The sequence below is a fragment of the Pogoniulus pusillus genome, chromosome 8 (genome assembly GCF_015220805.1).
Source record: "Pogoniulus pusillus isolate bPogPus1 chromosome 8, bPogPus1.pri, whole genome shotgun sequence".
In the NCBI taxonomy this organism is placed as follows: Eukaryota; Metazoa; Chordata; class Aves; order Piciformes; family Lybiidae; genus Pogoniulus; species Pogoniulus pusillus.
In genome coordinates, this window is record NC_087271.1 from 18,500,025 (window position 1) to 18,524,330 (window position 24,306).

Sequence of the window (24,306 nt, forward strand, 5' to 3'; positions counted from 1 at the left end):
GTAATTATCTATCATTAGAGAAAGCCTTCCTGTCTTTAATTAATGAGATGTTTTTCTGTCGCCGTTCAGTTTCTGCTCTTTGCAAGCCTCAGCTGCACACATCTCATCTGTGTGGTTTGGTGCTTGTGAGGAGATAGTTTGGTTTCTCCTTCCCTTTTTTTCTGCCTGTTTATGATGATGTATTTCTGTTTTCCAGCCACTCTAGATCAGCCTGAGATATGGGGTTCGGTTCAACCCATCAACCCAAGCGTAGAGTCCCCAAAGCTACCAAGACCTTTTCCAACTGGAAGTAAGTGAGATTCTCAACCAAAAGTAAAGTAATAGAGAAATCAAATCAACTCTTTAACTTTCCCTCATCTATAATTCTGATGCTGTGCAATTCTGTAGCATTTTAATCGTTAGAGGGTCCTGCTTACCCTGGCTTGAACAGCATTGGAGTGGAGGAAGGACTTCTCCCCAGTAACCTCAAGTTGTACAAGGGGAGGTTTAGGTTGGACATGAGGAACAATTTCTTCCCCAAGGCTGCCTTGGGCAGTGGTGGAGTCACTGTGCTTGGAGGGCTTTCAAAGCTCTGTAGATGTGGTGCTGAGAACTATGGTGTGGTGTTGATCTGGCAGTGCTGGGTTAACAGTTGGCCTCAATGATGTTAAAGGTCTACTCCAACCTAAATGATTCTGTGATCCTCTGATAGATGAGATGGATGATACTCAAGATGGAAGTGATGATGTGCATCCTCCTGCAGGCATGTGCATCTGCCATGTGTGCTGAATTTGTACAGCAAAACATCCATGGCCAGGGTTTGGCCTGCATGGAGCCAGCAGTGAAACCTGTTCTGCTGTTAGAGACAGGAGACCTGCTCATTCATTCCGTCCTGCTGAGACCCCCCTGAAGTGCTGGGCCTAGCTCTGGAGTCCTCAACATAGACAGGGACCTGTTGGAGTGAGGCCAGAGGAGGCCACAGATATGATGGGAGGGATGAGAGAGTTGGGGTTGTTCATCCTGGAGAAGAGAAGGCTCCAGGGGTACCTTCTGGTGGCCTTTCAGAGTGTAAAGGGGCTGATGAGAAAGCTGGGGACAGACTTTTGAGCAAGGTCTGTTTTGACAGGACAAGGGGTGATGGTTTGAGCTAAAAGAGAGATTCATATTGGAGAAAAGGGAGAAATGTTTGACAGTGATGGTGGTGAGAGCCTGGATTTGGTTGCCCACTTGGATGGGAACCAATGCAGGTCAGGTTCAGGTTATTTGGGGCTGTGAGCAACCTGCTCTAGTTGCAGATGTCCCTGCTGACTGCAGTGGGGTTGGGACTAGCTGACCTTTAAAGGCCCCTTCCCACCCAACCCAGTCTGTGTTTCAGGTTAGTGATGTGGTCATTTCATTTGCAGTGTTGGCAGCACTGGTTTCTCTAAGCTAACACAAGGGTGGCACACACAGTCCTGAAACCCCAGTTTGCATTGCAGCTTTTCCCACTGCCTGAGGCAGCCATGGGTGCCACAGTTTTCCTCTTTAGCTGCAGAGTCACTCTTGCTTTGTTCTTCTCTTCCCTTTCCCCCATCACTAACCATCAGCACAACCTCATTTATGCCAAACTCACCCCTGGTGCTGCCAGCTGGCCACTGCTGATGGGCTGAGGTCAAGGCAATCTCTGACCACATCATGAGCTTGCCATAGGGATTATGACACCCATGGTTTAAAAGGCTGCAGAGTGCACAGTGCCTCCCAGGATGCTTCTCTAGGAGATTACAACTGGGATGCTATTTACATCTGCTCTGCAAGGAAGCCCCTGCAGAGCAGCACTGGGTTAGTGAGCTGTGGTGCTGCTCCACTCGCCCGCAGCTTGGAGCCATGCAGGGTGGGCATGAGACATGCAGAGACAGAGAAGTGCCTCAGAGCCTGCAGCTTTTAATCAAACTGGTAAGAGTTTTCGAAGTAATGAGTGGGATCCAAGATTTAAAAATGGGAAAAAAGCCTAACCAAAAAAAAAAAACCAAAACAAAACTAAACAAAAAAAGCCCCTGAAATAGAAGCTCCCCAAAAGGCAGCCCAAAGGAAAAGGCAACCAAAAGGAAAGCTCCCCCAAAGGCAACCCAAAGAAAAAGCCAACCCAAAGGAAAGCTCCCCCAATGGCAACCCAAAGGAAAAGCCAATCCAAAGGAAAGCTCCCCCAATGGCAACCCAAAGGAAAAGCCAATCCAAAGGAAAGCTCCCCCAATGGCAATCCAAAGGAAAAGCCAATCTAAAGGAAAGCTCCCCCAAAGGCAACCCAAAGGAAAAGCCAACCCAAAGGGAAGCTCCCCCAAAGGCAACCCAAAGGGAAGCTCCCCCAAAGGCAACCCAAAGGGAAGCTCCCCCAAAGGCAACCCAAAGGAAAAGCCTCCAAAACCAAACAGAAAGAAAACCCTAAAATCCAACAAAAAAAAAAAATCCACTCTACCCACCCCCCCAAAAAAAAACCAAACAAAAACAAATAAACCAAACAAAAAATCCTCCTTCTCCCCACCTCCCAGCTGACTGGGGGGAAAACCTAAACCAAATGAGTAAATCCCCCTAAGCTCCAGCAAGTAAACCTCTGAAAACCCAATGTAAAAAACCCAAAATTCAACCAAGAAAACCCTCAAAGCCTAAGACTTAAATCCTGAGAAGTCAGCCAAGAAAGCCCCCTGAAACCTAACAAAGAAATCCTTGAAATCCAGTGAGGAAACCCCCACAAAACCCAATGGAAATAAAAAACCAAACCAAATACCCAGTGGGACAAATCAACCAAACAAAAGGAAACCCAAAAGCAAAAAACACCTACTCACCCCCCAGAAAAACCTCAAACCCCAATACAGAATGAAAAAGCACAACTGAAAACCAACAAAAAAAGCCCCGAAGTAAAGAAAGCCAAGTCCCAGTCAGGAGGGACCCCCCCCCTAAAATCCATTCAGGACCCCCCACTCCAACCCCCTGCCAGAAAGGGCCACCAGCAATTGCTGGTATCTCAGTAGGCTCCTGGGTTGTGAGGCTGCTCCTGCTGGCCCAGCACTCCTCCAGGGCTGGATCTGCATCCCCCTTTGCAGCAGATGTCCCTTTCCATGCCCATTCCCACTCTGCAGCTGGATGTTTTTTCTCTCTCTGCTCTCTCTTGCAGCACCTCCACCGCTCCCACCGAAGAACATCCCGGCCACGCCACCGCGCACTGCCTCTCCTCTCACAGTGGCATTAGGTAAAAGCTTGGAATTGCAGCTTCACTGTCCAGCCCTGCTACAGCCATCCAGAATCCTGGGGGGGGGGGGGGGGGTCAGGTCACTCTGGCTATGTTTGGGACATGGATTGGGTCCCTGAGCATCCTTGTTCCTTACTGTTTGTGGTGCTTTATGGATGCTGTAGGCAAGGGGATGCTTTACAAGTGATGCAGAGGTGGCTTTGACCTCCTGAGTTGGTATCACTTGGGTGGAATTAATGCTCTTGGCAACTTGCAGAAATTAAATACAACATGAGGGTAAGGGTGGTGAGACACTGGAACAGGTGGCCCAGGGAGCTCATGGATACCCCATCCTTGGAGGTGTTCAAGGCACAGGTGAGGCCTTGAGCACCATGGTCCTAGTGGAAGCTGTCCCCGCCATGGCATGGGGGCTGGAACTAGATGATCTCAAAGGTCCCTTTCAACCCAAACCATTCAATGATCCTGCTCAAAATTGGGGATCAATAATGTTGGGAATTGGGAGCAAGCATTGTCACCACCTGGAGCAGCACTGCATGGTCTGTGGTTATCAAATAACAGGGTAGTAGGTGCCCAAAGGTGTTAGGGAGCTGCTCCTGCCCTCCCAAATGTCTCCTGCTGTTGGGCAAGGTGGGAGAAGCCCTCCCTGGTCATGCAGCCCAGGATGCAGATGGGAAAAGGAGGCAATGAGATGGTAGATGGCTTGCAGGAAGGGGTTGAGGGATGAAAGGTAGAAAGACATTCTTTACAGTGAGGGTGGTGAGACACTGAAGCAGGTTGCTTAAGGAGGTTGTGGATGCTCCTGTCCTGGAGGTGTTCAAGGCCTGATCTGTTGGAAGGTGTCTCTGCCCATGGAATGAGGGTTGGAACTAGATCATCTTTCGTGTCCCTTCCAACCCAAACCATTCTTGGATGTTGCTGCAGCCAGAGGGACTTAAAGTGCTTATAAGAGCATAATTCATGGTGCTGTCTGCTGGGGGGTGCAGGTTTTGAGGGCAAACTCTGGTCTTTGGGTAGGACATTATATGAGGACAAACCATCTTGTTGCACAAAGAGCACCTCATGGTGTCGTTAACATCACTCATGAAGTCCTTGGCTCTGAGCTTGCTGCTCTGTCCATCAATATTCCTTTCATTCTCCCATCTCTTGATGTTTCTCTTCAAGCAGCCAAACTAGCAGTGTCCAGCTATGCCTGTAGACTTATCAACCAGAGCAAATGCAATGCCCAGCCATGTGTGATGGTTCATTTGCTGGCATCTGGCTTGCTGCACCCATCAGCTTGTGCATCAAGAAACATAAGTGCAGAGGTCAATCTGCTTCTGCTATAGGAAATCTGAGGTTTAGCTCCTAAATGGAGCAGGGCAGATGGTTCCCTCAAAGGGAGGGACAGGGGTGGGATGCTGGAGGACACATTAGTTTTGGCCAAATACGCATGACCAAGACCTTAGACAACCAAGTCTAATTGAGAGGCATCCCTGCCCATGGCAGGAGGATGCAGCAGTGATCTCTAAGGTCCCTTTCAGCCTAATGATTCTATGATTCTATGAGTAAAGGTCCTTGAGGAAGATAAATGCATAGGAGGAAGGATAGAGGATCTCCATCCACTGGCCGTGAAATGCTTTGCTGATGAGTCCTATCTCAGTGTCCAAAACACAAGTGGATGTGGTGCTCTGGGACATGGTCTAGTGGTCATGGAGGTGTTGGGTAGAAGGTTGGACTTGATGATCATAGAGGTCATGTTCAACCTTAATAATTCTACCATTCTGTGTTGGTGATGAAATCATATCTGCATATTGATGTGTGGCAGAGCCCTAAAATACTTCTCTACTTAAAATACCTGAAATACCTCTGCCAGCTGCTGCTTGCAGCTGAAAGCTTTTGTGCTGAGGGTGGTGAACTGCTGGTTTCCCAGAGAGATGGTAGATGCCTCATCACTGAAACCATCCCAGGTCAGGTTGGATGAGGCTTTGAGCAACCTGATTTAGGCTGACTGCACAGGGGCTGGGTTGGACTAGATGGTCTTTAAAGGTCCTTTCCAACCCAAACCAGTCTGTGGTTCTTTCTTATGACATCCACACACCCTGTCTGCTTTCCTGTTCTGCATGACCACCTCCAAGTCTTGACTGTCCACCATGCTTATATATATTTATACACCTGTGATTATAAATATATATATGTGTATATATAAAATGGAGTGTGCAAGAGAGCTGGCTGCATCGGCTTGGTGTCTGCTGATGATTCTGGGTGATGATAATGACAGAATTAGCTTGGAGAAGAGGAAGCTCTAGGAAGATCTGGTGGCCTTTCTGTACTTCACAGGGCTGATCAGAAAGCTGGGGTCAGACATCTGAGCAGGGCCTGTTGTGACAGGGCAAGGGGTGATGGTTAGCACTGAAAGAATGAGATTCAGACCAGAGACAAGGAAGAAAGTTTTGACATTAAGACCCTGGCTTTGGCTGCGCAGAGAGGTGGTAGCTGCCCCATCCCTGGAACAGTTCCAGATCAGATTGTTTAGGGCTCTGAGCAACCTGCTCTGTAGTTGATGCCCCTGCTGACTGCATGGGTATTGGACTAGTTGACCTTTAAAGGTCCCTTTCAACCTGTTCCGTGGCAGTGGTGGACAATTTAGACACAACATAAGCAAGGCTGAGAGCCAGTTGTATGTTATAGGAGTCTACAAGGAGGAAGAAGAGGAGGGCTTGGCTTGTGGTGCATGTTCACTCTCGTCCAGCCTTTGGATGGTTCATTATGCGTGGCTCTTGCCCTGTGCCGAAGCCTTTCTTGCCCGCGAGTTCCGTGCTGAGCGGCAGCGGTGCTTTCAGAGCGCCGTCTGCTCCAGCTAGGGAGAGCCCCGCTAGGGCACAGCGCGGCCGCAGCGCTCTCCGTTGATGCTAAGTGTAAAATCAACTACTTTGACCACAGGAGGGGACCAGCCAGCAACAGCAGAGCTCAAAAGGGACAAGCTCCCGTCCATCAATGACTTGGACAGCATTTTTGGCCCCGTGCCGTCCCCCAAGTCTCCCGCTCTTAACGCAGAAGCCAAGTGGGTCAATTTTTCCGATCAGTCCCCGGAGAACGCGGCCCCGGAGCTGGCCCGCCGGGAAAAGCCGGCGTCCCCACCGGCGGTCGATGCTCCTCCAGCAGCCGAGCCCAGCCGCCCGCTCCCCTCGCCGCTCCACCTGGAAGAGGTTCCCAAGAAGGTTTCTGAGCAGCCTCACCTTAAGGAGGAGAACGTGGAGCCGGTCGCCTCTCCCAAAGATTTTGGGCTGGGACAAAGAGCGACCCCACCTCCCCCTCCACCGCCCACCTACCGCACGGTGGTCTCCTCACCCGGACCGGGCGCCAGCAGCGGCACGGGAAGCACCAGCGGTACGTCCCGCGGCGTTGGGTGTGCTTCGGTGTGGCCGTGACCGCATCCGCCCTCCCTTCCCGCCTGGTTGTGCCTGTGCCCCGGTGCCCGCGCTCCCACCCGGCCGCCTCCCGCTTCCACGTCTGTCCCTCGGCCTCCTGTGTCCTGTCCCCCCTGCTCCTTGCTGCGTGTCTGCTGCGTCTGACAGCCTTTCCCCGAGCTCCTCTGAACCGCCCTTCCCACCTCTGCTGTGTGCTTAACCCCCTGGTGTAGAACTTGGGTCAGGGCTCTGTTGCTGCAGCTCTGTCCTCAGCAGGCTTCCGAGAGAATGGTGGTGGAGACGTCCCAGGCAGATGATCTGAGCGAGCCTCAGAGGCAGGCTAGGGTTAAGCCTGTTGGAGGCAAGACAGGTCCCTGCAGATCGTCACCCCAGAGCTGCCCACACCAGCTAACTCGCAGCTCAGAGGTGGCAGGGGTCTGCAGCTCTCTCGGTCCCTCAGCTGTGAGAGCCGTGGATGCCCAGCTGGAGCTGGAGAACCAGTTTCTAAGGTGAACCTCTGGCAGGGGCAGAACCTGATAGATGTGTCTGGCTTCACCTGCTCAATTATTAATGTCTCTGTGCCCATCGGGGCAGGCGAGCTGGCGGAGGTCAGCTTACACAAGCTCCCCCGTGGTGGCTGAGCAGGTGCAGCCTGAGTCTGCTATTTCAGCAGCCAACCCCTGGGCTCTTGCTCTACTGGTGAAGCAATGATCTGCACTTCACCATCTCCACCAGCCACCATCCTTGAGGATCATTTTTGAGAGTGTACCCCCTTGCAAGCATCTCCACCCATGCAGGAGATGATGGGCCAGTTGGGTGTGCAGCTGCCCAGCCCCCTATGAGCTTGAATGCCATGCCATCTGCTCTGGTGGCTTGTCACCTCCAGGGGAGAGTGTAGGGGGACCTCCTGCATGTGGCCTCCTGAGTGTGGTTTTGTTTCACTGGTGGTGGCTCTTCTGTGATAGTTTGAGGTGGGTGGGCTGTGGTCTGCACTGAGGCTACAGCATCCAGCTGACAGTGGTAATGGCTGGAGGTGGGATGTCTCCAGGAGAGCAACAGCAGTAAACAGCAAACTCCTACCTCCACTGTTCTCCATCCTGCTGCCACCTGAACAGCTGCTTTGAGTGAAAGGCTGCAGGATGGAGGTGTGCTGGTGACTCCACACCTGGGGATTGATGAAGCAATCCCACTCAGTGAGCCTGTTTGAGAAAACCCACACCTCCTCTCCAGTGCACCACCCCCTCAGCCCCACCCCACCCAGCTCACTCTAACACACACACAAGTCACACAGAGCTTTGGAAAGCTGCATCCTAGGGCTGTGTGCTGTGGACCTGCCACCCTCTTATCTCCACCATTCCCAGGTTCCCAAGGTGTCCAACTTTAGGATGTCATGGTGTAGAACCACCCCAGGACACCCTCCTGTCCGTGGTGGGTGTCACCCAGGCAGGGTTTAAGGGACTGGCATCCCAGCAGGCTTCTGCTTTCATTCTGATTTACCTTCTACACCAGCTTCTAGCTAGAGGTACTTTGATTCCCCTACAGAGCTGAACTAGTTGAGGAATAAACTTCCTGCATGAAAGCTGGCATCTGGTGGAGCTCAAAGTGTCTACCTTGCCACAATCAACCACTGTTTGTAGATTGCTTTCCTTGGATAATTCCATTTTGTCAACATTTTATGGGGATAAGGAAGGCAAAGTCTTAGTCCCCAAATCAGACTTCTAAGGAAATAAAGCTTGGGTTTTGGGGGTGCACAAATGAGGGACAAGATTTGTTTTCTAAACAAGCCCAACCTTTGTCTCAACTGTTTCTTGTTGGCCTTATTCCTACAGAGGTAGCTTTGATATTTCCTTAATCTGAGCCATCACCTCAAAAACAGTGAACCTGAGTCTCTCCTCCACAGTGATTAGTAGCAGATGCCACCTTGGCTGTCCTGCTTGATGGGGTTACTGTTCCCTCCCTTGCTCTTGCCACTCCTCTTGACTTGGTACATCACCAGTTAGTGCTGAATTTACCCTGGAAGGGATTTCTCTACATGGAGCAGAAGACTCTGTTAGGCATCCTCTAAAGAATCTGTGAAACCTGTGATTTCATTGCAGAAAGCCTCCCTTGGCAGTCAGGCTGTGGCTGCTCGAGGCCACACAAACCTCAGCCACAGCAAGACCTCTGAAAGCCTCCCAGAGCACTTGGAAATGCAGATCTGATAACCTTGCTCTTCCACCTGTCCTCTCTGAGAAAGCTTTGCCCATCTCACCAGGCTCCCCTTACTAGAAGACCAACCCAACTCAACAGTTTGGCTGCCCCAGGAGCTCCTTGACCCCTGGGAGCTTGTTGGCCCTCACCAGTCCTGAGAAGTGACTCCCATCCAAAGGAGCTGGTGTGGAGCAAGGGTCAGGGAGAGGTTGTATGGGGCATGCGTGGCCACCATCAGCTCCTGGGGCAGAAGCCTTTGCTGCAGGCTGGAGAGTTGGGCAGAGAGGAACCTCATCAAGTTCAACCAGGGCAAGTGTAGGGCTCTGCAGCTGAGGAGGAACAACCTCTGCAGCAGTACAGGTGAAGGGTGACCTGCTGGGAAGCAGCTCCAGGGGGAAAGACCTGGGAGTGCTGGGGGACAGCAAGTTCCCTATGAGCCAGCAATGTGCCCTTGTGGCCTAGAGGGCAAATGGGCTCCTGGCATTCATGAAGAAGAGTGTGGCTTGCAGGCTGAGGGAACTTCTCCTCCCTCTCTACTCTGCCCTAGGGAGCCCACATCTGGGTCCAGTTCTGGGCTTCCCAGCTCAAGAGAGGTAGGGAACTACTGGAGACAGTCCAGCAGAAGCTCCAAAGATGCTGAGGGGCCTGGAGGAGCTCTGTGAGGAGGAAAGGCTGAGAGCCCTGGGGCTGCTGAGCCTGCAGAAGAGCAGCCCCAGAGGGGATCTGAGCAATGCTCAGCAAGAGATAAGGGACCTGTTGGGGGCAAGAGGACAGAGCCAGACTCTTCTCAGTAGTGCCCAGTGGCAGAACAAGGGGTAACGGGCACAAACTGGAACCCAGGAGGTTCCATATGAACAGGAGGAGAAACTTGTTTGTTCTGAGGGTGCTGGAGCCCTGGAGCAGGCTGCCCAGAGAGGTTGTGCAGTCTCCTCCTCTGGCCCCCTGCTATTGTGATCCTGGTCAGGCTCCTGTGGGTGCCCCTGTGGGGTGCTTTTAGCAGGGGTGTTGGACTGGATGATCTTCAGAGGATCCTTCCAAGCTTTGCCCTTCTATGATTTTGTCATTTGAGATGGGACGTGGGTGGGCAGGGGGACCAGGGGATAAGCAGGTGTGGGGTTCACCCTGCCTACACTCACAGCTTCTCTTTGTTGCAGGTTCCTCATCACCGGCTCGCCCTGGCACGCCGCTGGCTGCCTGTGGCACACCACCACCGCCACCCCCCCGGCCTCCATCCCGGCCCAAGCTGCCCCCAGGCAAGCCCACTGCCGTGGCTGATGTGGTGAGTTCTGTGGGACAGGAGCATGGCAAGTAGGAGACGTGTCCTGGGGTGGGGAGTGGGCCTGCATCTGCAGTTCAGAGAGAATAATGCTGGGGGGAACTCATTAGGAGCAAGTAATAGGCAGCTGCTGTCTGGGTGTGTTAAAGTCCTGTAGAATTTGGTCATCAAGACAAATGTCTGACAGCTTTAAACTGAAAGAGAGAAGTTCAGACTGGAGAGAAGGAAGAAATGTTTAGCACTAAGGGTGATGAGACTCTGTCCCAGGTTCCCCAGAGAGGTGGTAGGTGTCTCATCCCTGTAACTGTTCCAGGTCAGGTTGTTTGGGGCTCTGAGCAACCTGCTCTGGTTGCAGCTGTCCCTGCTGACCACGGGAAGGCTGCAGCAGCTGACCTTTAAAGGTCCCTTCCTACCTGATCCATGATTCTATGATATGAATTTATCCTCCAAGGATCTGTAAGGATTCAGCAAGTTGGTCTCTATGAGCTGGCACATAGTGGTCACCACAGCCTTCCCCATATTGGATGCACTAAGATGATCTTATAGGCCCTCAGAGGTCCCATTTTCTGCAGATGGGGACACCACATGCCCAGACCCAAAAGACCATGGGAGTCATCTGCCATTTTTCTAGGCCTAGCCTAAAGTCCATTGGCACTGAAAGAACCGGTGGGAAGGGACTTTCCACCAGAGACTGTAGAGATAGGACAAGGGGAAATGGCTTTGGGATGAAAGAGGAGATTCAGGCTGGAGATCAGGAAGAAATTCTTTACAGTGGGGGTGGTGAGACACTGGAACAGGTTGCCCAGGGAGGCTGTGGAAGCTCCAAGCCAGGTTGGATGAGGCTTTGAGCAACCTGGTCCAGTGGAAAGTGTCCATGCTCATGGCAGGGATGTTGAATGATCTTTCAGGTCCCTTCCAACCCAAACCACTCTGATTCTTTCAACCCATGTTGTTCAGCTTTGCGCTAACCCAGTGGGGCCAGCCTGGAGGTTCAGAGGGTTGTTAGCTTCAGGAGAAAGCTTCTATTTGTTTGATGCAGATATCAGTGTGTTGTATTTTCATTAACTTCTGGTTTTTTTATGTTTTTCTACAGTCCAGGCCTTTTAGTCCTCCTATTCACTCCTCCAGCCCTCCTCCGATAGCACCTTTAGCCCGTGCTGAAAGTACTTCTTCCATCTCTTCCACCAACTCCCTGAGCGCAGCCACCACTCCCACCGTTGGTAAAAACACAACAGCACTGCTGTTCTCTCACTTTTCCTACCTCTCAAACCTCCTTAAAAGGGCCTTGTCATTTGCTAGATTGTTCTTTGGGTTCACCTTCATCGATGTCTGCCAGGTTCTTCCATGCAAAGAGGGATTTGAAGGGTGGGGAGGTGCTGGATCATGAAGGGGATGCTGCTAGGGAAGATTTTTTGGGGGCAGCTCTAAGCAGTGTGAAAAATAAAGGTTTGGTGAAGGTAGAGGTTGTCACCAAGGGAGATACAACCTGATCTAGTTGAAGATGGTCCTGCTCACTGTGGAAACATTGGACTAACCCATTCCTGCCTGGGGGTGTTCAAGGTCAGGCTGGATGAGGCCTTGAGCAACCTGGTCCGGTGGAAAGTGTCCCTGACCATGGTAGGGGGCTGGAACTGAATGATATTTAAGGTCTCTGCCAGCCCAAACTGTTCTATGATTTTATGACCTTGAAAGATCCTATCTAACCTAAGACATTCTAAGATGTGATTGTGGTCTGTGAATTTGGTCAAAATAAGTTTTTTTGGGGGCAAGGGAGGGAAAGAAGGATGCTGCTTCTTGAATGGAAGGGGGCTGGAAGCCAGAGCGTGGGATCCAGGAGACAACTAATTGAATCTCTTTCTCCTTGAAGTGGTAGCAGGAAATGAGGTCTTGGAAAAAGTTCCTCCAAAGCATTAGCCTGATCTCTTAGACGTGAGCAGAGTGCTGCAGCTTTCTTTTGGAGGAATAGGCTGATAAAGAAGGGGTTTGCCAAACCTCATTGACTTCTGGGGCTAGAGACAAGACCAGCAAATAAAGTCTGGCTGGCAACTCCCAGGCTCCATGTGCTGGGTCCTCCTGTGCCCCCCTGCTCTATCCTCTCCGTCGCCTCTGTGCTGGCCACCAGCACTCCCTCCTCCACCATCCCTGCCATCCCATCCTTGCTCCCCACTGTTCCATCTTCTCCCAAGAACATCTCTGCTCCTTTTATTCTTTCCTTTCTCTGTCTTTTGTGATGAGCACACCTGGTTTGCACGGTGAGGAAGGAGCTTTGCAAGCCATGGCTGGCATAGGCTGGCAGTTGGTCCCTGTGGAGAGAGCTGAAACCTCAACCCTCCAGAAACCCAAACCTTGCTGGTCTCCACGTGCTCAGCCACAGTCCTGGCTGCACTTCCCACCAGCTGTCGCCTTACAAGCCATGGGGAGCGGCACTACTGCCACTCCAACACCATCTTTGCTGACTGGAAGATGGTGAGGTGGCCTGAGCCATGCAGCAGGAGTTGTCCCCATGGTGTTGGTGGCCACCCAAGCCCGCTGTAGGCTTGCTGGCGTCTCCAGCCTCCGTCTCCATCCTGCTGTTTGCTTTGTTCTGGAGGTGTTGTAGATGCTTGTACCTGTTCGCCGGCTGTCGGTCACCGTCACAGCGTGCTGCTGGAAACTAACTGCATCTTCAGCAAGGGGCTGGTCAGCCCTGAGCATCCCTGCTGTGTTCTCTGTTGGTCCTATCTGTGCCCACAGGCCTGCAGCCCATCCCTGGGGCTGGTGGTGGCTTCAGCCAGTGCCTGTGAGCACGATGGCCAAGGAGCTGTGGTGGTAAACGTGATTTTGGTGGAGGGGAGTAGCTAGGCTGAGGACAGAGATGGTCATGGGGGTCTCAGGAGGCTGGCAGAAGTGGCTACGAAATGAGGCTGCTTGCTTCTCCTGTGGGCTGAGCAGGTGGTGGGCCCCTTGTTTGAGAGTTCATCTTTTTTCTCTCTAGCCTATTTTTATGAGCAAAATCTGCTTTTTATGTTTCTTGACCTACCCACCATGAGCAGCAGGGCTGATGTGGCTGCAGGGGGGTGAAAGCAGCTGTGCCCTCCTAAGCTAGTGTCTCCTAGGGAAATCCTCCCTGTGGGGGATTTCCTTGAAGTAGAACCCAAAATCTGAGCTCTGGGATCACCCCTGGGCAGAGGGACACTAAATGGGGCAGCCGGGAGAAGGACCCCCAGGCTGAGCTTTTGCACTTGCAGCACCATGCAGCCCAAGTGGTGAGTGCTGCATTGCCAGGGTTTGGTCTGGGAATTGGCAGGGCAGTTGGAATTTTGCATCTTTCTCTTGTCCCTACCAAGGCGATAGTCTGGGAACCGCTCTAGGAAAACCCAAGCATTTCCTCCACTGTCCCTACCAAGGTGACAGTTTGGGAACAGCTCTGGGAAAGTCCAAGCATCTCCTTATCATCTGTGCCCAGGTGGCTGGAGCACTGGTGCCTCAGTGCTGGGTGGGCGTCCACACACCAGGCTGCAAGCCCATAGAGGAGGAGAGAGAGCTTCTAATTCCTGGGGTTTTCAGACCAAAAGAGGAAAAGATGAAGTGTAAGGAGTGTAGGGCTAGGAGCAAGGAAGGTCTGTAGGCGTGGCAGTAGGTTGGGGGCCACTGAGGGTCTTGTGTGACCACCACAGTGCTGGGACACCCCAATCAGGCTGGGGCTGCCCGCAGCCCTCAGCTTGCCACTGGGTCTGGTTCCACCTCACTCTCCATCTTTAAGGGTGGTGGAGCAGTGGTGCAGGCTGCCCAGGTGGAGTCTCCATCTCTGGAGAAATTCCAAACCCACCTGAACATGCTCCTTTGTGACCTTCTCTAGGTGAACCTGCCCTGGCAGGGGGGTTGGATTTGATGATCTCCAGGGGTCTCTTCCAATCTCATTCTGTGATTCTGTCTCCCGTCCCCTGTGGCAAAGTCCAATGGAGTTTGTCCATGAGCATGTAGAAGACTTCTTTGATGTACTTGTCCTCTGTGCTGGTCTGGTTTGCCTTTGGTGTGGTCTCCTGTGCATTCTGAACAAGTGATTGCAAAGAAGGGAGCTGTTCTTTCTGTGTCAGTGCCCTTTCCATCATCTCCTTCCTTCAAAGCCCTCCTCTGTCTTCTTGCCGTTGCCGCAACACGCTGCTTGGTTTCGGCTGGGGTTCGTGGCTTGGTTTGTTGTGGTGGTTGCCTTTTTTCTTTCCTTTCCTTTTTCTTTTAGTTTCATTCTTTTCTGTTTTCTTCCCTTTTTTTGGCGTTTCTTCTGCTTGTGTTATCAGAAGATGATGCTTTAATTGACAAACTGCCCGCGTTTGAAAGGCGCTGTGAGACGCCTGCAGGTACTGTACAAAGCCTGGGCACCTCCGACTCATCTGCCTTTGGAGCTTGGTGGCTGTGGGCACCCCGAGCCCTGGCACCAACCACTTGCAGCACCTTGCATGACAGTTTCTCAGTAACTGAAAAAAAAAAAAAAAAGGACAGTGAGGTGAAAGATCTTCACCTGCTGAAGTCCAAAGGGTTTGGTTTTTAACCCCCTCCCCCAGTTATTTCAGCAGTACCCTGGTGTCTGAGGTGGCTTTGGAAGCAATGTGAGTGCAAGGACCTGGTGGTTGTGATGAGAAAGGAGAAGGCCTTGTGCAACCTGCTCTAGTGGGAGGTGTCCCTGCTCACTGCGGGGGGGTATGGAACTAGATGATCTTTAAGGTCCCAGTCCAAAGCACTCTATGCTTCTAGGATCTAGTTGGAGGTGTCCCTGATCACTGCAGAGGTGTGTGGGACTAGATGATCTTTAAGGTCCCAGTCCAAAGCACTCTGTGCTTCCAGGATCTAATTGGAGGTGTCCCTGATCACTGCAGGGGTGTGTGGGACTAGATGATCTTTAAGGTCCCAGTCCAAAGCACTCTATGCTTCTAGGATCTTGTGGCAGGTGTCCCTGATCACTGCTGGGGGGTATGGAACTAGATGATCTTTAAGATCCCAGTCCAAAGCACTCTATGCTTCTAGGATCTAATTGGAGGTGTCCCTGATCACTGCTGGGGGGGTATGGAACTAGATGATCTTTAAGGTCCCAGTCCAAAGCACTCTATGCTTCTAGGATCTCGTGGGAGGTGTCCCTGCTCACTGCAGGGGGTGTGTGGGACTAGATGATCTTTAAGGTCCCAGTCCAAAGCACTCTATGCTTCTAGGATCTCGTGGGAGGTGTCCCTGTTCACTGCAGGGGGTGTGTGGGACTAGATGATCTTTAAGGTCTCTTTCAAGCAGAACCATTCTCTGAAATTGCAGTTAGCTCCCCCCTGCTCCGTGTGCGTGTGTCTGTTTATCTGCAAGTGTTATGTCCTGAAACGCAACAGGAGAGCACCTCTGTGTCACTGTCACTGGGTTGTGCACGCTGGTATGGCATGTGGGTGCAGCATCCCACTGGCAAGACGCTTGGTGGCATAGCAGAGATGTCACCAGAGGTGAAGAGGACCAAAGCCAGCAGGGTTAGAGTCTGCTGCTAACAGAGTGCATGAGCCAGGAAGTCTCTTCTTTAGACCACAGAAAAACCAAAAGAGACCCCTCCCAAAAATCCTTCCCAGGCAGGCAAAACCACTCTTCCATCTGGGCTTCCATAGCTTTGCTTCCTGCTTTCTGTTTCCTAAGCCAACCTCCCGCCATGTTTCAGAGCCTCCCTCACCTTGTCCTTGCACGTGACCGGCTTGCAGCGCCTCATCCCTTCCCCGTAGCGAGGTAAATGACCTGCTCTTTGACTCACACTTGTGTCCTTCTCTCTTCCCTCTCCTTAACCTTCCCCATCCCGCTTCAACTCCCGGCCATACAGAGAATGAACAGCCTTCCCTCGTTTGGTTTGACAGAGGAAAGTTTTATTTGACTTTCGAAGGTAAGTAGTGCACAGCCCCAGCCGGTAACCGCCTTGCTCCCCCTCGCTCCTGCTCTCTGCTCCCCGGGGTTTCCTCCAGAGGCCTCTCCAGTCTGCCTTTGCCCTGCCAAATTCGATGCCTACCCAGATGACGTCACAAGTTCAACCAGAATCGTTTTGGATTCGTGCCATTGATCAGCCTGCTCCAGCAGGGTGGGTTGGACTAGATGATCTCCAGAGGTCCCTTCCAACCTCTGCCATCCTGTAATTCTGTCCCTGTGATCTGTTTGCCTCTTTGTTTCCTACAAAAGCAACCCAAGCAAACCTCCACTGAGACTGCGGAGAAAAGCAGAGAGCGAAGCCGCTTGCGCTGCCGAAGAACTTGACTCTGTCAACCAGGGCTTCTCTCTGCTCTCCCTTGCCAGCTGCTCCTTGTGTAGGCTGTGACACGCTGCAGTTAGTTAAAAACTAAAGGGTGATGATGGATTCTTGACCAAACCAGAGCTTCTTCCCCACCTCCATCCACAGGTTTTTTTCCATGGCAAAAGGTTGGGAGAGTGTTGGTAGCACCAGCAAGCAGAGCTGAAATGCCACCAGGCTGTGCTGCTGGCATGGCTGGTAGGAGGCATTGTGGGTTTTGGGGTCTCTCGTGGTTGCTTTTGGGGAGGATGTGGGGTGAAGAGAGCTTTTTGTTTTGGGGTGGATGCTAGCTTCTCTGAGCAGCCATGTCTCAGGGAGGGCAGACAGGCTTGTGACTGGAGGCTTTGGAGGAAGCAGCCTTAAGTTGTGCCAGAGGAGGTTTAAGTTGGACACAAGGAACAGTTTCTTCATGGAAACGATTGTCAGGGGCTGGATGGAGTCCCCACCCCTGGAGGGGTTTCAGAGCTGTTGAGATGTGATGCTGAGGGACATGGTTTAGTGGTGAGCTGGCAGTACTGGGGCAATAGTGGGGCTTGATGGTCTCAAAGGTCTTTTCCAATTGAAACAGTTCTGTAATTCCATGGTTCTTAGCTTTTCATCAGCCAAAGCTGCTGGACTCCAGGGTCTTTGCTCTGATGGTGCCTGCTCTGAAGGCAGCTGCTGGCTTGGTTCTAGGAGGAGGCCATGGAGAAACTGCTTCCTTCTGATCCTCAGTGCAGTTCTGCTGGTCCCAGCAAAAAAATGCTTTCCTGAATTTCCTTCACCAGGTGCCAACAACCTGCCTGGAGCTTTGGGAAGAGTTGAGCAGGGCATGGCAGGGCTGGTGAGGGCTATGCTGGGTGATGGCTGTGTTGAAGCCACCCTCTTGGAACATTTTCCCTTCATCCATGTACCCTGGCATTGCACATTCCCACCAACCCCTTGCTTTATGTTGCCCTCTCCTCCTCCTCCTCCTCCTCCTCCTCCTCCTCCTCCTCCTCCTTTCTGCAAATGCATCTAAAATATGGGGTTTTCTTGTGGTTTGGGGTATTACTGGGGGTTCAAAGGCATGTTTGAATTCCTCTGCCTTGTTTTGGCCATGTGAATGGTCTAAAGTTGAGGTGGGGTGAATTTGTCCAGACATCACGGCTAGAGTTCATCTTGCATCCCAGGAAGGAGCTGTTGCACTTCCACACACTGTTTCCTGCTCTAGCCTTAAATCTTTGAGTCCAGCTTAAAAAAACCAGAAGCTGAACATCAGTGATCATCTCTAGAGAGGTAAAAGAAGATCTGTTAAGTTTGGTGTCTATTGCTCAGGAGTTGAAAGGCCAGGAGAGGGGCAGGGCTCTTCTAAGTGGTGCCCAGCAACAGGCCAAAGGGCAGTGAGCACAAACTGGGGCCCAGGAGGTTCCACCTGGACAGAAGGAGAAAATTCTTTGTTGTGAAGGTGCTCGAGCCCTGGAGCAGGCTGCCCAGAGAGGATGGAGAGTTTCCTTCTCTGGAGAGCTTTCAAACCCAGCTGGGCATTGTGGTGCTGGGCAAGCTGCTGTGGATGCCCCTGTTTTAATTAGGGGAGGTTGGAGTGGATGATCTCCAGAGGTGCCTCCCAACCCCACCATGCTGGGATCCTGTGAAGAGCAATAACCTTTTCTTTCTGGGCTTTCTTTCATGGAATTGCAGAACCTGTGGTAGTTTGTGTGTGTGTGAAAAGACATGGTGTGGCCTTGGTGATGTTCTCCTGGGTACCAAGATCACTGCTTCTCAGCTGGCCTTGCTCCATGCCTCTATTTTCCATCCTTGTGTAGGGAAAAGTAAGGCAAATGAACCTCTTGCACTGCTTGTGACTGGATCCAAAGCTCTCTGAGGTGGATTTCTTTTTCCTTTCTGTGTGATCAGGTCATTCCATCAAGGTGAAGGTTCTAAAAATGCCTTCTGAAGCAGTCAGCCTGGTGGAGGCGTGTCACAGCAACTCAGCTGTCTCTCAGCCTTTTGGAAATGAATTCTAAGGCTTAAAATAGGCTTTTGCTTTTTACATGAAAATGTTCCTTTCAAAAGCTGTTCAGCCTCTGAAGCCATTAAAAGAAGAAGATGCAGGATCATGAGGGAAGAGCAGAAGGAAATGAGAATCCTGAATGCCAAATGCATCCATGTGCTTTTTTATTCTAAGTCAGATTAGAAACGTGGAGGAGGCTTGGAGGCTTTGTAGCTGTTGAGATGAACTCAGACTTTCAGAGGCCAGCTGAGCCTGGAAGTGGAGGTATGTGAGCTGAGCTGGTTTATTCTTGGACATAGGATTTGGAAATATCTCATCTGTGCCCAGAGAAATGGTGGGAGAAATCAGAGCTGGCAGGTCAGGGAAAAGACTCACTGGTATGGAAGACACCAACTCCTTGTTTGATGCTTTGGGCAGGGTTGAGGCTAAACCTGGCAGCAGTTGGAGCACGTGTGTGTTTGGATTTATTGCTTCTCTCCCAAAGAATGATGATTGATTGTATTTCCAAAGATGCTGCTGGATGTTTTAGAGACCTCCCTCTAACCTTCACTGCTGAGATAAGCTTGATAACCAGAAGATCTGCTGGGTGATACCTCCAGTTTTCATCCCTCTATAGCCACCCTGCACTGATAGGTTTGCATCTCATCTGCATTCCTGTGTGGGTGGGATGAGAATATCCCACTATAGCTGGCTGGGTTTGATGCAGGGGGGTTGGACCAGATGATCTCCATGGATGATCCCATGCTGGGGTTCAGTGATGTGTTGGGTGGTTCATTGCTCTGGGGAGCAAGGATGCTCTCCCTGTGCTTTCTGCTCACTCACCAGTGGTGTCTGTGGGAAGAACTGGTAACAAAATACATCACCCTGCCCATCTGTGGAGCTGTCCCATGGCCCTGCATGTTCCCTCTGCCAGCCAGCCAGGCATGACAGAGGGGGCCTAGGGAGCAGCCTTGTGCCTTCACATGACTCTGGTGCTGCCATGAAGTGTCTGCTCTGGAAGGGGATGGTTGCTGAGTCCCTGATGCGTAACCCAGGGTTGTGTCCCAGAAGGGGACACACTGAACCCCTGGACTTATTAGGGTAATAATGTGGGGGTGACGATGGGTTTTGTTGTGTGGGGGTGAGATGCTCTGTCTTGTGCTGTGGGACAGCTGGACACACTGAGAGTGGCTGAGGGAACTGGAGTTGTTCACCCTGGAGAAAAGGAGGTTGGGGGGGGTTGTAGCCAGGTAAGGGTTGGTCTCTTCTCCCAAGGAACAAGAAATGGAATGAGAGGAAACTACCTCACATTGCCCCAGGGGAAGTTTAGGTTGGACAAGAAGATCAATTTCATCCCAAAAAATGTTGTCAAGGCCTGGCCCAGGCTGCCCAGAGCAGTGGTTGAATCTCCATCCCTGATTGTATTTAAAGGTCATCTGGATATGGTGCTTGAGGATATAGTGTAGTAGTGGCCCTAGTAGAGTTAGGTAAGGGTTGGGCTTGATCTTAAAGATCTTCTCCAACCACAGTGATTCTGTGACAGAAGGGCTTTTCCCTGGAGACATGATGAATCCCGGTTTCCTGTGTCCAAAGTCTCACCAAATCTGCAGCAGCAAGCCAGGACCTTGCCATACATCACCACAAACTCATTGCAAGCCGCTCGGAGGCGAGGTCAAAAAGCAGCAGGGCAGGGGAGGGAAGCAGAGGGTAAAGAAGGCAAGGGATGATCGTTGAGAACAGGAGAAGCTCACCAAAACCATGCTGCATTTTGCTCAGTTGCTTTGCTGTTCCCTCCTCACCTTGCTGCCTGGGGAGGTGCTGCCCTTCTCCCCAGGCTGGCTGGCACTGAATCTTCAGCTGAGGCTGGCACACGCTTGCGTGCTCCAAACAAAGCCCTGGGCTGCACTATTGCCCACTTTCACCTCCCTGCTTCAGACCCTGCAAATGGACTCTGCTTTAATGTCTTTATCAGTCACCTGGGGGAGGGGATTGAGTGCACCTTCATTAAGGTTGTAGGTGACACCAAACTGGGTGGGAGTGTTCATCTGCTTGAGGGTAGGAAGGCTCTGCAGAGAGAACTGTCAGGCTGGGTCAGTGTGCCAAGGCCAATGGGATGAGGTTCAGCAAGGCCAGGTTCCAGGTCCTGTGCCTGGGTCACAACCCCATGAAGGCTCCAGGCTTTGGGCAGAGTGGCTGGAAAGCTGCCAGGCAGAAAAGAACATGGAGGTGTTGGTCAACAGCCAGCTGAAAATGAGCCACCGTGGGTCCTGGTGGCCAAGAGGGCTACCAGCATTGTGGCCTGGACCAGCAGGAGCAGGCAAGTGATTGTCTCCTGTACTGGCTGCTGATGAGGCCACACCTCACATCCAGGGGTCAGTTTTGGGCCCCTCACTCCAAGAAAGACATTGAGGTGCTGGAGCTTGTCCAGAAAAGGGCACCAAAGGTGGTGAAAGGTCTGGAGGACAGGTTTGGGGAAGAGCAGCTGAGGAACCTTTGGGACATGGTAGTGTTAGAGTCATGTTCTTAGAGCTCTTTTCCAGTTGAAATGAGAGTAAAGGAGGTTCAGACTCAGCTGCCCCTCCAGAGCCTTTGCTACTCCTTTTTTCATCTGGTGTGGGGCAAGATAATCTTTGTCCTTAACCTGGTGGAAAAGAGGTTCCAAAACTACATGTTGTAGAAAAATAGATCAGGTGGTGCTGACAGAGCATGGGTGGTGACCTCCTGAGGGCTTTCTTGGGTGGCTGAGGGAGGAGTGCCTTCTACATAAGGTGGGGGTCAAGATACTGACCCCAAACTGAACTTCATTTTTTCCTTTGGGAAGAGATCTGCCATGGCAGCAGCCTCTCCTCACTCTTCTTTTGGTGGTGGATACAAAGGAGCTGGATGTTGTCCCCCTTGCTGTGTTCCCATCACATCCAAGGCTTCTTGCAGTAATCCTTTCATCCTCAAAATGATGTGGGACAGACATTCCAGGTCAGCAAAGGGAAACTGTGTCTGACTGTGCAGGGCTGAGTGATTTCATCCAGGGATAAATTATTTATGCACACAGAGCATGACCAAAACAAACTTCTCCTCCTTGTTTTTCATCATCTGAATAAACCACAGGGTAACCAAACCACTGCCTCTGGTGCTTGTGCATTCAGAGTCCCACGGCTGGAGTACTGAGTCTGGTTCTGCACTCCCCAGTTCTAGAGAGACGGGGAACTACTCGAGAGAATTCAGTGGAGGCTCCAGAGTTGCTGAGGGGCCCAAAGCATCTCTGTCAGGAGGAAAGGCTGAAAGCCCTGGGACTCATGAGCCTGCCTGAGAGGGCATCTGATCAATGCTCAGCAAGAGCTAAAGGACTATGGGAGGCAAGAGGATGGGGCCAGACTCAGTGGTGCCCAGTGACAGGACAAGGAGCGATGAACACAAAGTGGAACCCAGGAGGAGAAACTTGTTTGTTGTGAGGGTGCTGGAGCCCTGGAACAGACTTCTCAGAGAGGCTGTGGAGTCTCCTTCTCTGGAGACTTTCAGAACCCACCTGGATGCATCCCGGTGTGACCTGTCCTAGGTGATCCTGCTTTGGCAGGGGGGTGGGGTTGGACTCCATGACCTCCAGAGGTCCCTCCCGACCTCTGCCATTCTGTGACTCTCTGGATCCCACATTTCTGACTGTTTGCAGGTTTGCCCCTGTGGCGCTGTGGGGTGAGCAGCCATGTGGGGGATTTGCCAGGAACGAGGAGTGTGCCAGGCACCACTGAAGTCCCCACAGCTTGGGGTGCCCACAAGCAGGAGCTCAGAGTTGCCAAGCTCCCACAGGCAGCCTGAGCTCTCCAGGCAGGGGACAAAGAACCTGCCCAGCCCTTCTCCGTGGGGCCCAAAATCCTACTGCAAAAACTGTCATGCAATGCCTGCCTCTGGCACCCCTCCGGAGCTGTGCGGAGGGGGTTCACCCTGCCCTGCATGCTGCTCATGGCTGGGGCTCCTCCAGGGTTTTCTTTGCTTGCTTTGGTTTGGGTTATTTTTGGGGGGGGAGGCAAAGATAATTTGAACATTTTCAAAGCTTCATCCAAAGCTTGGGGGCGTATTTTTTTCTTGTCCTTCGTCCATAAACCTAAGCTGGGGGTCCTGGTGAGCACCCTCTGGCTCCAGTTTGGGGTGGCGGTGGTGATGGGGATTGGTGCCCTTCGTCTCTGCACATAAGAACTGGAGGGGTTTGCTCTGTTGCAGGCTCATCAAGGGGACCCAGCCCCCTCACCATGGGGGCACAGGACACCCTGCCCGTCGCCGCCGCCTTCACCGAGACCGTCAACGCATACTTCAAAGGGGCTGACCCCAGCAAGTAGGTGCTGGCCAAAGTGGGGCTGGGTGCTCAGATCGGGAGGTCCTGGGCCTAGACAGGCTGCAGAACTGGGTGGGGAGAAATCTAATTCCATTCACAAAGGGCAAGAGTGGATGCCTGCATCTGGGGAAGAACAACCCCATGGAGCAGCACAGGGTGGGGGCTGAGCCATTGGACAGCAGCTCTGGGGTAAAGGACCTGCGAGTCCTGCTGCACAACAGGATGGCCATGAGCCAGCCGTGGGCCCTTGTGGCCAAGAAGGCCAATGGCATCCTGGGGTGCATCAAGGAGGTGGAGGAAGGTTCTTCTCCCCCTCTAATCTACCCTGGTGAGGCCACAGCTGGAGGACTGTGTCCACTTCTGGGCTCCCTGGTTCAAGCTGGAGAAGCTACAGCAAAAGGCTACAAAGATGCTGAGGGGATTGGAACATCTCTGTGATGAGAAAGGGCTAAGAGAATTGGGGCTTCTTAGGCTGGAAAGGAGCAGCCTGAGGGGGATCTCATCAATGCTGATCAATACTCCAAGGGTGGGTGGCAGGAGGATGGGACTTTTTCCAGTGATGCCCAGTGACAGGATAAGGGGCAGAGAGCACAAACTGGAGCATCAGAAGTTCCATTCAAACATGGGGAGCATGTAAGGGTGATGGAGCACTGGAGCAGGCTGCCCAGAGAGGTGGTGGAGTCTCCATCTCTGGAGAAATTCAAACCCCACCCTGTACATCTTCCTGTGTGACCTTCTTTAGGTGACTCTGCCTTGGCAGGGAGGTTGGACTTGGTGGTCTCCAGAGGTCACTTTCAACGCCTACCATTCTGTGATTCCATGGTGTTAGGACAGCCTTGGGCTGCTGTGGAGAGTTTGGTGAGCTTTTAGAGAGATGGAGAGGAGAAAAGGAGATGCCCTGGGCTTAGTGTTGTGCTTGCTGGGGTGTCAGTGTGTAGCACAAGGTGGGGTTCCAAGGTTGGTGTGGCCCTGGGACATCGCCATAAACATTGCAGATTCACAGAATGGTTTGACTTGGAAAGGACCTTCAAGATCATCCAGTTCCAACCCCCTGCCACAGGCAGGGAGACCTCCCACTAGCCCGGGTTGCTCAAGGCCTGATCCAACCTGGCCTTGAATGCCTCCAGGGATGGAGCATCCACAGCCTCCTTGGACAACCTGCTCCCGTGTCTGTCTCCACTCTTAGCACACGACCAGCCTTTGAGGTCGTTTCAGCTCACCCCAGCTGAAGACCACAAGAATCCTTTCGCCCAGGCCTGATGGGTGGGACACGGGGGGGCTGCCACCACACCATCCCTGCTGCCAACCCTCTCCTCTCCTGCTGCATTTTAAATCCCTGTCCCCGTTCCCCCCCGCCTCGGTCTGTGCGCCGGGCGCTGCAGGTGCATCGTGAAGATCACGGGGGAGATGGTGCTGTCGTTCCCCGCGGGCATCACCCGACACTTCGCCAACAACCCCAGCCCCGCCGTGCTCACCTTCCGCGTGCTGAACTACAACAGGCTGGAGCACGTCCTGCCAAACCCCCAGCTCCTCTGCTGGTAAGAGCCACCTCACCTGCATCCCACAGGAGAGACAGCTGCCAGAGAAACAGAGAATCACACGGGGTTTGGGGTGGGAAGGGATCTTTTAAGGTCATCAAGTCCACCCCCGCTGCAGTCAACAGGGACATCTGCAACTAGAGTGGGTTGCTCAGAGCCCCA

At 52.3% G+C, this 24,306-nt stretch overlaps 1 protein-coding gene across 9 annotated transcripts in view; it reads left to right on the forward strand.

Annotated features, from left to right (window-relative positions):
* Window positions 1-24,306, forward strand: part of SGIP1 (SH3GL interacting endocytic adaptor 1) — a 91,412-nt gene that overhangs the window by 60,223 nt on the left and 6,883 nt on the right. For 4 of the 9 annotated variants that reach the window (XM_064147448.1, XM_064147453.1, XM_064147450.1 and 1 more), the window contains 8 exons: window positions 197-289; window positions 3,128-3,202; window positions 6,122-6,568; window positions 9,933-10,057; window positions 11,148-11,274; window positions 15,873-15,932; window positions 22,495-22,606; window positions 23,989-24,144. In XM_064147448.1, coding sequence (XP_064003518.1) covers window positions 197-289; window positions 3,128-3,202; window positions 6,122-6,568; window positions 9,933-10,057; window positions 11,148-11,274; window positions 15,873-15,932; window positions 22,495-22,606; window positions 23,989-24,144 — 1,195 coding nt within the window. Of the gene's footprint in view, window positions 1-196; window positions 290-3,127; window positions 3,203-6,121; window positions 6,569-9,932; window positions 10,058-11,147; window positions 11,275-14,331; window positions 14,392-15,872; window positions 15,933-22,494; window positions 22,607-23,988; window positions 24,145-24,306 lie in introns of all 9 variants that reach the window. The other 5 variants (XM_064147457.1, XM_064147451.1, XM_064147454.1 and 2 more) reach the window with 5 other exon arrangements.